General features: G+C 36.8%; 1 protein-coding gene across 3 annotated transcripts in view; it reads left to right on the top strand.

Annotated features, from left to right (window-relative positions):
- SLC5A8 (solute carrier family 5 member 8) overlaps positions 1 to 13,339 on the top strand; it is a 73,222-nt gene that overhangs the window by 47,577 nt on the left and 12,306 nt on the right. Inside the window, exons 13-15 of one of the 3 annotated variants that reach the window (XM_063615183.1) lie at positions 509 to 612; positions 4,212 to 4,291; positions 5,138 to 5,228. In XM_063615183.1, coding sequence (XP_063471253.1) covers positions 509 to 612; positions 4,212 to 4,291; positions 5,138 to 5,228 — 275 coding nt within the window. Of the gene's footprint in view, positions 1 to 508; positions 613 to 1,798; positions 2,333 to 4,211; positions 4,292 to 5,137; positions 7,033 to 13,339 lie in introns of those variants that run through there. The other 2 variants (XM_055238337.1, XM_063615184.1) reach the window with 2 other exon arrangements.

The raw sequence follows: 13,339 nt of genomic DNA, 5'->3' as shown, positions 1-13,339 counted from the left end.
GACATGATTTTGTTCTTTTTTTATGGCTGCATGGTATTCCATGGTGTATATGTACCACATTTTCTTTATCCAGTCCACCATTGATGGGCACCTAGGTTGATTGCATGTCTTTGCTATTGTGAATAGTGCTGTGATGAACATATAAGTGCACGTGTCTTTTTGGTAGAACAATTTGCTTTCCTCTGGGTATATACCCAGTAAAGGGATTGCTGGGTCAAATGGTTTATCTACCTTATTTATGGCTGACTGTCCAATCACAAGAGCAGTGCCTGGGACATCATGCAGAATTGAATGAATAAACATGACCTTCAATTATTTTAGTATATAGTCAAGGTGAAGTTTTACTTTCAATTCCTGATCCGATAAGATAAAATTAGGACAGCAAGTTATGACATTAAAAACATTATTAAGTGTTATATTTTGACCTTGCCAAGAGAATCACTTGTATATACTGGTAGTTGCTAGTGGCATTACATGAAATCTTACCGTTGTGTTTTTGCTCTCTTAGGACTCCACTGATGGATAACTGGTATTCTTTATCATATCTGTACTTCAGCACTGTTGGAACTTTGGTAACATTATTAGTGGGGATACTTGTCAGTTTATCAACAGGTAACTATCTAAACATTAGTATTGTATTTACCTCTATATTGGTTTTTACTGTATCTGTTTTATAGCTATTTATGTTATTTTACTATGAGCCTATTGACAGCTAGTTTAATTATTTCTTCTGTTTTACTCATGGGAAATCTGAAGGCCTAGACTTGAAAGCAGAAGACTCATTTCTATTTGAATCTTGGTTCTGCCCTTTAGGGGCTGCATGAACTTGGACAAGTCACATAGCTCCACTGAGCCTCAGCTTTCTTATGTGTAAAATGAGGACAATAATAATCGACCTGCCCATCTCACAAGTTGCTGTAAGACAAAAATAAGATGCTTGAAAAGAACTTCGTAACTACTATGCTGTTAGGGATTTTACACATATTTTTACAATAACCCAATATGCTATGATCTTTACATGGTCCAGTATTCATTCTTTGTGAACTGTAAAGAAGCATACACAGGTTAATCTAAACATAGTGTGGAGGCTTTTTTTTCAGATGTTTATCATTTTTTAAATAAGTGTGTTCATTTTAAAAAAATCAAATTGATACACACAGTATATAAATTGCTCTCTGGGATTGCTGTAGAACGGTTATCTTGGGACTCCATTTTGTCCTCATTCTATGAATTCTCTTAGCCCCTGTTCCTGTGTTGGGTTTTCTACTGCCTATATTCATTACTTCTCATTCTCATTTACTCCCTTAATTGAATGAAACACATCCTATAGCATATTCTCAAGAATGAGTACACAAAAGAAGAGGTTTTGGAAACTTTGTGTGTCTGAAAAAAAATTATTTAATCTATCTTATGCTTGGTTGATTGTTTGAGTAGAAATTCCTAGGGTTGAAAAGAACTTTTCTTTTTTCTGAGAGGATGTCTGAATTTTTTTCTAGCTTGCTATGTTGCTGTTGTAACAGTGCTCTGCTACCAGCTGACACTTTGCATGTGTCCCATTTTCACAATGACTGCCTTGGCCTAGGCCTTCAGTAGGGCCCATTCAATCTGAAGATCCATGTCCTTCAGTTCTGGACATTTTCTTTTTTGTTTTCTTTTCTTTTTTATTTTTATTTTTAATAATTTTCTGTGTTCTCTCTCTGGGAACTCCTATTAGTCAAACATTTGAATCAGAATCATGGACAGTTCTTCTAATTTTCTCGTTTTTTTCTCTCTTATTTTTCATCTCTGTGTCTTTTAGGTCTACTATGTGAGATATTTTTTCACTTACTTTTCCAATAATTCTCAAAGGAGTGCTCTGATCCAATTTTGAGAATAGTCTGTAGGGGAACGAGGGCAGGGAAGAGGCTATTGCAGTAACCCAGGTGAGAGATCACAGTGCTGGGGCTGGGGTAGCGTGGAGTTGGTGAAACATGCTGGGCTCCCTGACTCCTTACATCCCCTCACATGTATGCATCCATAGCAGCCACGCCAGGGGAAGGGTGCACTGCCTCCTTCAACATGTGTTACAACTAGTCAGAAATCATACACTGTGTTCAAGGATGTCTGATGTCTTTGTTTGCCCCATGCTACAAAGCTGCCAGCACTGTGCCACTTTACAGAATCCTGCTATCATTTTCTGTTTTTTGGCACTGAGATAGCACCGTCTCTCAAACTTCTGTGACACTTGTATTTATAATTATAAAATTTGTTGCTATTCATTATTTCTCAAACAGTTGTTGGAAAATATTCTCTTTCTTTTCCAAAAGGACTGTGCTCTTTCTCAAAAATAAAATTCCCAGCACAGTAGGTTTATTAATTTTTTTGGTCCAGTTTCCTATATTTTCAGACAGATTTTTGTTGCTGTTGTTGTTGAGAGGGAATCTTGCTCTTTTGCCCAGGCTAGAGTGTAGTGGTGTGATCTCGGCCCGCTGCAACCTCTGCCTCCTGCTTTCAAGGGATTCTTCTGCCTCAGCTTCCCGAGTAGCTGGGACTACAGGCGCGCACCACCATGCCCGGCTAATTTTTGTATTTTTAATAGAGATGGGGTTTCACCATATTGGCCAGGCTGGTCTCGAACTCCTGACCTCAGGTGATCCGCCCACCTCGGTCTCCCAAATTGTTGGGATTACAGGTGTGAGCCACCATGCCCAGTCTTAAAACAGATTTTCATCTTTTCCCAGCAGTTATTGGCAGTTGTTCAGATCTGGAATACACCTAGCCAGTCTCCCTGTACTGTTTGCCGTTTGGTCCTTATTTAGCTCGTTTTTTAAAAGAAAGTAGCTCCTTTGAGTACTCCTTTTTTTCTTTTAAATGCTTTGTTTCTGAAAAACCATATACAGCTATATCTTTTGTTTCAAGAAGTAACGCTCTACCTCAGTGACTGGGATCCAGTAATAGAAAACACTTCAACTTCATTAACTGCACAAATAACTTATTCCTACTTCACAGAAGCAGTGAGTACCTTGAAAACTATCGAGAAGCACGCGATTTTGATGTTCCCTGGGAAATAGATTTTAAAACCTATTGTAGTATATACTAAAACTCCCATAAGAGTTCAGGCCTGACAGACTTGGTTGGCGTTTCCGCACTCCCCTGATTTGTACTATGCAGAAGGCTATGTTTTCATCAGGAAAATGGGGGCAAATAGTTTCCTAAGTAGATCACAAACTGTGGGCACAGAGATTGTTTTGTTTCTCTGTTTCTCTAGCACCTAGCAGCATCTCCAGCACACAGTAGGTACTCAATAACATTGAACGAATTCATTTCAAATTGATTCTATCTCCAGAACAGCAGAGGTTCCCAAAATTAAAAGTCTAGTATTTGTACTAAAGTAGTGGTTCTTAAACTTTAGAGGGCATAAGGATCCTCTTGGAAATTTTATAAAAATCAGGCTTCAGGGATCCTACCGCAGAGGTCCTAATTTGGTCAGTCCAGGCTAGAGTCTGGGAATCTGCATTTTAAGTACATTCCTTGAATGATTTGGGGAAGGGTAGTTTGAGGACCACTCTTTCAGATACACAATTTTTAAAAGCATCCTCTTTGATCCATGAAAAATACCAAAGCAAAATAGAATTTTTTTTTTTTTTTTTTTTTTTTTGTAAAGAAAATCTTAGGGAAGAGGATTTGGATCAAACGTCAGTCAGCATACTAATTTTCATTTAAATAATTTATTCAGCAGTTCAGAATTGCCTGCATTTCTTCATAGGCATGTATATTTGTAGCCAACGAAGTGGGGAAAAGCAGCTCCACTGTCTGAAGCAGGGGCAGATGGTTTGATATTTTACTGATGGCATGGAGGGTGCTTTTAAACCAGTTTTCCTACCAGCATTGGGCCAGACGACTGTTTCTCTAGTTGAGTACCAGATGAGGAAGTTGGCTTGCATTTAAGTTCTATCTCACACACATATATATGATACATATATATATGTTATATATATATATAAAAGACTCATATTTATTATAGTGAGAGGCTTTCAAGACCCGGGGCTAACTAAGGAAAGGGGAATTGTGGGCTAAGTGATCAGTGCTTTTAAGTTTCCCTTTCTCTTTGTGTTTTATGAATGTATGGAGTTGAACGTGAACAAGTTAAATGCCTGTATAATGGAATGTCTCTGTGTAGTTACTGGTGTCCTTTTTAACAACGTAAGTCATGTACATTTTTTTTTTTCCAGGAGGAAGAAAACAGAACTTAGACCCCAGATATATACTAACCAAAGAGGACTTTTTATCTAATTTTGATATTTTTAAGAAAGTGAGTTGGCTTTCATTTATCTTGAGTTAGGAAACTGGGCTTTATTACCTGGATAGAACACCAATTAGTTCTCAGCCTCTTTCTTGAAAAGTGATGAATAAGGAAGGTATAGACCTTATGTAATCTGATGATCTATATATGTTGGATAGCTCTCTATCCTAGGATGATCTATATCTGGTTTATAGCTCCGTATCCTCTGATACGCTATACCTATTGTTTATCTGTCTATCCTCTGATGAGCTATATCTGTTGTGTATCCTCTTTCCTTTGATGATCTGTATCTGCTGTATATCTCCCTATCCTCTGATAACCTATATCTGTTGTATATCCCTCTATTCTCTGATGAGCTACACCTGTTGTATATCTCTCTATCTCTCTCTATCCTCTGATAACCTATATCTGTTGTATATCCCTCTATTCTCTGATGAGCTATACCTGTTGTATATCTCTCTATATCTGTCTATCCTCTGATAATCAAGATCTATTGTATCTCTCTGTATATCTATCCTCTGATAACCTGTATCTGTTGTATATCTCTCCATATCTATCTATCCTCTGATAACCTATATCTGTTATATCTCTCTATGTATCTGTCTATCCTCGGATAATGTAAATCTGTTGTATATCTATTGTCTGATGGGCTAGTTTGTATCTATCTTCTGATAACCTGTGTCTGTTGAATATCTCTCTATCCTCTGAGGAAGTATACCTGCTGTATATTTCTCTCCCTCAGTAGATTAGAAAGCTGATGCAGAGAAAGAAAAATAGTAGGAACAGTTATTTAGAATTACATGAATGAAGAGCTTCTTTTTTTCCCCCAATCACCATGTTAACATTTTCTTTTAGAAAAAGCATGTTTTAAGCTATAAATCGCATCCAGTGGAAGATGGTGGAACTGATAATCCTGCTTTCAACCACATTGAATTGAACTTCTCAGGTCAGAGTGGCAAGAGCAATGGGACTTATTTGTGAAGCAGCTCTGATACTAGATGCCCTTAAATGATGTTTCAATTTTATATGTTTTCCAGGATAATTGGATCAGGTTTTCTTTGTGTGTGTGTGTTGTATCATGGGTGTTTGGGGGAAAAGTTTTTGTTAAAACAAAGTCTGGACTATCTTCATTTACTACATCATTAATTGATGTTACTCTGGAGTTTAGAATTCTGGCATTGACATTTCCCTCTCTTTCCTTTATTTCGGTGAAGTTATAATTGTGAAAATTATAACTACATAGATGCTGAAAGGCTAATACACACATATGCACATGTATTTGATTGTCAAAGGTATATTCTTAAATTCCGATATTACTGAAAATATTTTCCATGCCTTGGTGCTAGCATATAAGTTTGGAAGTTTGCCAAAATCATAATTCATCTTGGAAAGAGCTTTTTTCCCTCCTACCACATACACCATTCTTAGGGAGCAATGAGGTAACAGGTCTGTGTTGTCTAGATCTTTGCTTTTTATCCCCTTATCAGCCCTGGGCATATACTAACCTGCAAACTGATTCTGAATCAGGAAGGTGGTAATCAATAAGTATTCTCTCTGGGAAAGACCATGCGCCAAATGATGAAAGTCTTCTTGGTGCTGTTCATTAATTCTTGTGCCTTTTGGCTTGTTTTCTAAAGTTTCTGGACTTTGGCTGCTGATACTGCCTTTCTTAGACTGAAATTTTTATCTGCATGGCCAGTTTCTGACCTATCAACTTGGGTTTTGTTGTGCACTCTGAGCTTGTCTTCATAATTTTCTGTTTATTGCCCTGGGCTTGGATATGTCTCAAGACACTCATGTGAATCATGCCACCCCAAATCCTGGCTTATCAAGTCCCAGACTATAAATTATGAACTCCCATTAGCTTGGTACTAACATATACTTGATGTAGGTATTTATGGACTTGATGATCCAAGAATATTATATTCTTCAAAATGGTTAAGCTGCATGGAGTTAGATGACTACACTTAATGCTATTAAGTTGAACTTTTGAATGTCAACTAATTTGCAATCAACTAAACTTAAAGATACATATGCCTAGAAATTTTGAAATTTTAATATGTTTATCCAGTTAAAGAGCTAAATTATATAAGAAAACACTACTTTTTTTTAAAATGTCTGGACTCAAAAAATGTTTTGTTCCATGTTTTAAAATTTTTAAGTAGCAGTCTCAAAGTTGCTTGGCTGTTTATTTTGCTATGTTCCTAGCTAAGAGTTTGGTTATAGGATTTCATCAACAACTTATTTTTTGTACAGTTTCCACATTAAATACTGTTTAAAAGTTCTTTTTTGAACTTCTCAATTTCTTTAGAAACATAAGAGAAATATTTAGATACATACAAATGTTTTTATGATTAAATAATTTTATGCTTATTTCCTGATACGTGTTATTTAGGTAATCATGCCCTGTACATTTAGAGATTGCTAACTGAGAATGTTAAGAAATTAAAAAAAAAAAAAAAAGGCTGGGCATGGTGGCTCATGCTTGTAATCTCAACATTTGGGAGGCTGAGGCAGGAAGATCGCTTGAGGCCAGGAGTTTAAGTCCAGCCTGGGAACATAGTTAGACCTCATCTCTACAAAAATAAAAATCAAAATAACTTAGCTAGGCATATTGCCACATACTTGTAGTCCCAGTTACTAGGGAAGCTGAGGTGGGAGGATAGCTTGAGCCCAGGATTTCAAGGCTGCATTGAGCTATGATTACACCACTGCACTCCAGCCTGGGTAACAGAGTGAAATCTTGTCTCAAAAAAAAAAAAAAAAAAAAAAAAAGAGAGAGAGAGAGAGGAAGATTTATATAACATTTAAATTAACTACATAAACCTGGGCAAAGTGTCAAAACTCCATCTCTACAAAAAAATACAAGAATTAGCCAGGCACGGTGGTATGTGTCTGTAGTCCCAGCTACTTAGGAGGCTGACGTGGGAAGATTGCTCGAGCCAGGAGGTCGAGGCTACAGTGAGCTGCGATTGCGCTACTGTACTCCACTCTGGGTGATGGAGCCCTGACTCAAAAAATACATAAATAAATAAATAATACAAATAAATTAACTATATATTCATATATTTCTTATGTGGATAGATGTTATTTTTAAATCACTATATTTGTAAGCAAATATGAAATTTTGGGGAGTCTTTCTGCAATGTTTGAATAAGCAGGAAGATGTGTTTGTTTTACACGAATGTGTTTTGAACTATGGTTATTCATTTAATAATTCTAAATGCGTATGTGTGTAAAATGCTTCAATTTTGGAAATCAAAGTCGGGTCATTTTTTTGTCTTACCTGATTGCCAGGGAGTTACGCCATGTATTCTTAATGAGAAATATGATGTTTCCATTCTTGTTCACTTTCCTTTAGACAGAGTATATTTTTGTGACATTTAGAACTATCAATATTTTAGTTTTATAAACACAGGAGAATGCCTGATAGGATTCTTAAGAAAGCAATGTAATATTATTAGCTCAAAATAATTTATCTTAATTTCTAAATTTTTAGATAAAACCAAATAAGGGTAAAATGTTAATCCATTGCCACATAAATTACATAATCTGCTACTCTTAGTTATTTTGAATGACAAAAACACAAGTGGGGGAAAAGCCATACAAGTTGTCTGTCAATGTCTGTTTTGCTGTTGACAAGTTGTATACCCTTGGATTGACCCTTAATCTCCTCTAACAATGGTACATAGCACTAAGCTCCTGCCTACCTCACAGAAATAATGTCAGTAGAAAAGATCAGGTTGAGCTCTGTGACAGAATAGCACTTTACTAACTCAAATAGTGTTACTTAATATTTCAATATGACTGGGAATCAAAGTTTGAGACAAAAGTCATTTGCCAGTTTTAAAAAATAGAGCTGTTAATTTGCAATATCATGATGTAGAGATAGTGCCTTCTCTTAAAAATGTGTGTCATGGAAATAGTAAAATATATTTAGGAGTCAGCAGGATTATTCCAATAGAGGGAATGTAAACTTTAAAGAAAAATATAATTTGGGAGGCCGAGGTGGGTGGATCACAAGGTCAGAAGCTCGAGACCAGCCTGGCCAACGTAGTGAAACCCCATCTCTACTAAAAATACAAAAATTAGCTGGGCATGGTGGCACACACCTGTAGTCCCAGCTACTCGGGAGGCTGAGGCAGGAGAATCACTTGAACCTGGGAGGTGGAGGTTATGGTGAGCCGAGATCACACCACTGCACTCCAGCCTGGGCAACAGAGCAAGATTCCATCTCAAAAAAAAATACATATATATAGATATATATATAATAGATAAAATATACATATCTATATATATGTCAGTATATTCACTCCATAGAAAATGAAAATTTTATAGGTAAGATGTAAAACAGCATAAATTCACATTCATCTAATTAGTTGCTTATGCAATCATTTTCTCTCCAGACCATTGGTTCTCAAAGGGGACAATTTTGCCTCTTAGGGGATATTTGGAAATGTCTGGAGACATTTTTGGATGGTGCTATTGGTATCTAGAGGGTAGAATTTAGGGAAACTGGTAAACATCTCTTGAAGCATGCAAGGGTGCTCTCCTCCTCCACAACAAAAAATTATCCAGCCTAAGATATCCGTAGTGTAGAGTTTGAGAAATCTTGCCCTGGAGAATAAGGTTGATTTTCTTGAAGTCACACAGCCTGGTTGTGTTTCTTTAGGGAAACGGCCTGAAAATTCTATCTGAATGTTCTCATCTACAGGTAAGGATGAAAATGCCACTGGCATATCTAACGTTATGATGCAGAACAATGACCATGTATTTTCACAGCATTATTAAATTATTAAGGACCATAGAATTGTGAATAATGATTTTTTTTTTATTTTTAAATAAACATTTTATTTTATTTTTTTCAAGTTACAGGGTACATGTGCAGGATGTGCAGGTTTGTAACATACAAAAACGTGTTATGGTGGTTTGCTGCACCTATCAACACATCACATAGGTTTTTTTTTTTATTATTATACTTTAGGTTTTATGGTACATGTGCACCATGTGCAGGTTTGTTACATATGTATCCATGTGCCATGTTGATTTCCTGCACCCATTAACTCGTCATTTAGCATTAGGTATATCTCCTAATGCTGTCCCTCCCCACTCCCCCAACCCCACAACAGTCCCCGGAGTGTGATGTTCCCCTTCCTGTGTCCATGAGTTCTCATTGTTCAATTCCCACCTATGAGTGAGAACATGCGGTGTTTGGTTTTTTGTCCTTGCGATAGTTTACTGAGAATGATGTTTTCCAGTTTCATCCATGTCCCTACAAAGGACATGAACTCATCATTTTTTATGGCTGCATAGTATTCCATGGTGTATATGTGCCACATTTTCTTAATCCAGTCTATCGTTGTTGGACATTTGGGTTGGTTCCAACTCTTTGCTATTGTGAATAGTGCTGCAATAAACATACGTGTGCATTTGTCTTTATAGCAGCATGATTTATAGTCCTTTGGGTATATACCCAGTAATGGGATGGCTGGGTCAAATGGTATTTCTAGTTCTAGATCCCTGAGGAATCGCCACACTGACTTCCACAATGGTTGAACTAGTTTACAGTCCCACCAACAGTGTAAAAGTGTTCCTGTTTCTCCACATCCTCTCCAGCACCTGTTGTTTCCTGATTTTTTAATGATGGCCATTCTAACTGGTGTGAGATGGTATCTCACTGAGGTTTTGATTTGCATTTCTCTGATGGCCAGTGATGACGAGCATTTCTTCATGTGTTTTTTGGCTGCATAAATGTCTTCTTTTGAGAAGTGTCTGTTCATGTCCTTTGCCCACTTTTTGATGGGGTTGTTTGTTTTTTTCTTGTAAATTTGTTTGAATTCATTGTAGATTCTGGATATTAGCCCTTTGTCAGATGAGTAGGTTGCAAAAATTTTCTCCCATTCTGTAGGTTGCCTATTCACTCTGATGGTAGTTTCTTTTGCTGTGCAGAAGCTCTTTAGTTTAATGAGATCCCATTTGTCAATTTTGGCTTTTGTTGCCATTGCTTTTGGTGTTTTAGACATGAAGTCCTTGCCCACGTCTATGTCCTGAATGGTATTGCCTAGGTTTTCTTGTAGGATTTTAATGGTTTTAGGTCTAACATTTAAGTCTTTAATCCATCTTGAATTAATTTTTGTATAAGGTGTAAGGAAGGGATCCAGTTTCAGCTTTCTACATATGGCTAGCCAGTTTTCCCAGCACCATTTATTAAATAGGGAATCCTTTCCCCATTTCTTGTTTTTGTCAGGTTTGTCAAAGATCAGATAGTTGTAGATATTCGGCATCATTTCTGAGGGCTCTGTTCTGTTCCATTGATCTATGTCTCTGTTGTGGTACCAGTACCATGCTGTTTTGGTTACTGTAGCCTTGTAGTATAGTTTGAAGTCAGGTAGCGTGATGCCTCCAGCTTTGTTCTTTTGGCTTAGGATTGACTTGGCGATGCGGGCTCTTTTTTGGTTCCATATGAACTTTAAAGTAGTTTTTTCCAATTCTGTGAAGAAAGTCATTGGTAGCTTGATGGGGATGGCATTGAATCTATAAATTACCTTGGGCAGTATGGCCATTTTCACGTTATTGATTCTTCCAACCCATGAGCATGGAATGTTCTTCCATTTGTTTGTATCCTCTTTTATTTCATTGAGCAGTGGTTTGTAGTTCTCCTTGAAGAGGTCCTTCACATCCCTTGTAAGTTGGATTCCTAGGTATTTTATTCTCTTTGAAGCAATTGTGAATGGGAGTTCACTCATGATTTGGCTCTCTGTTTGTCTGTGATTGGCGTACAAGAATGCTTGTGATTTTTATACATTGATTTTGTATCCTGAGACTTTGCTGAAGTTGCTAATCAGCTTAAGGAGATTTTGGGCTGAGACAATGGGGTTTTCTAGATATACAATCATGTCATCTGCAAACAGGGACAATTTGACTTCCTCTTTTCCTAATTGAATACCCTTTATTTCCTTCTTCTGCCTGATTGCTCTGGCCAGAACTTCCAGCACTATGTTGAATAGGAGCGGTGAGAGAGGGCATCCCTGTCTTGTGCCAGCTTTCAGAGGGAACGCTTCCAGTTTTTGCCCATTCAGTATGATATTGGCTGTGGGTTTGTCATAAATAGCTCTTATTATTTTGAGATACGTCCCATCAATACCTAATTTATTGAGAGTTTTTAGCATGAAGGGTTGTTGAATTTTGTCAAAGGCCTTTTTTGCATCTATTGAGATAATCATGTGGTTTTTGTCTTTGGTTCTGTTTATATGCTGGATTACATTTATTGATTTGCGTATGTTGAACCAGCCTTGCATCCCAGGGATGAAGCCCACTTGATTATGGTGGATAAGCTTTTTGATGTGCTGCTGGATTCGGTTTGCCAGTATTGTATTGAGGATTTTTGCATCAATGTTCATCAAGGATATTGGTCTGAAATTCTCTTTTTTGGTTATGTCTCTGCCAGGCTTTGGTATCAGGACGATGCTGGCTTCATAAAATGTGTTAGGGAGGATTCCCTCTTTTTCTATCGATTGGAATAGTTTCAGAAGGAATGGTACCAGTTCCTCCTTGTACCTCTGGTAGAATTCAGCTGTGAATCCATCAGGTCCTGGACTGTTTTTGGTTGGTAAGCTATTGATTATTACCACAATTTCAGAACCTGTTATTGGTCTATTCAGAGATTCAACTTCTTCCTGGTTTAGTCTTGGGAGGGTGTATTTGTCGAGGAATTTATCCATTAGAATTGTGAATAATGATTTAAAGAAGTCTTAGGACAGTTTAGATTCTCCACATGGCTTCTAATATTGACACATATTAGGATGAAGGAAATATTAAATACATACATGTAAAGATTTTGAATTTTTTTTCAACTGAGTGTCCATGAAATAAATACAAGGAACAGGGAGGGGGTTGAGATGGGGGAAGTAACTCTCTGTGTTGATTCTTAGAGGAAATTCTGAGTTTTTCCATAAAGACAAAGAGTTCATTGAGTACATGAGCATTTAGTTACTGAAAATTCACTGTATGCTTTTCTGTTTAAGTTTTGTGCTTATTGTTTATGAAATGCTTGAGAATGTTGAACATTTCAATGTAAAAACATGGTTGTGAATCTGAATTTTCAACTTGCTGATTAAACTCCCTGTAAGTTTCTCACAGTTGTCTGTTTTGGGGGGATAAATGTCAAATTGAATACACTTAATTTTATCAGCCTTTACAAAAAGATACTTCCACCCTATTTACAACTTAAAGGACTATTACTAAGTGCTGTCTATAGATTACAAAAAGTATAAACATGTAGAACTTTTGTCACAGAAGACTATTTTATTTTTTAATGAATTAACACCGTATTGAAAAATAAAAAGTACAAAAAAGTACAAGCTTTTCTGTCCCAATCCATTATAAAACGTTTTATTTCAATAGCTTTAGAGGTACAGTTTTTGGTTACATGGGTGAACTGTATAGTGGCGAAGTGTGAGAGTTCAGTGCACTGGTCACCTGAGTAGTGTACCTGGTGCCCAACAGATAGTTTTTCATTCCTCTTCCTCAGCCTCCCCACCTTCTGAGTCTCTAATGTCCATCATACCACTCTGCATGCCTTTGTGTACGCATAGCTTAGCTCCCACTTATAAATGAGAACATGTGGTATTTGCTTTTCCATTCCTGACTTACGTCACTTAGAATAATAGCCTCCAGTTCCATCTAAGTTGCTGCAATAGACATTATTTCATTCTTTTTTATGCATGAGTAGTACTCCATGGTATGTGTGTGTGTGTATATATATATATGTGTGTATATATACGTATATGTATATATCTCACATTTTTTATCCACTCATCGGTTGATAGGCACTTAGGTTGATTCCATATCTTTGCAATTGTGAATCATGCTGTGATAAACATGTGCGTACAGGTGTCTTTTTGACATAGTGACTTCTTTTCCTTTAGGCAGATACCCAATAGTTGTTCCAATCCAATTTTTAATTGGGGTAATTTAATCTTTTAAAAATTGGTCCAAGTTAATTGTTGATAATATCAGGACTTTAAAAGAGAAACAGAAGTTCTTAACCTGAGTGTT

This window comes from Symphalangus syndactylus, chromosome 13 (genome assembly GCF_028878055.3).
Source record: "Symphalangus syndactylus isolate Jambi chromosome 13, NHGRI_mSymSyn1-v2.1_pri, whole genome shotgun sequence".
NCBI lineage: Eukaryota > Metazoa > Chordata > Mammalia > Primates > Hylobatidae > Symphalangus > Symphalangus syndactylus.
This window is presented reverse-complemented; position numbering and strand designations above follow the sequence as displayed.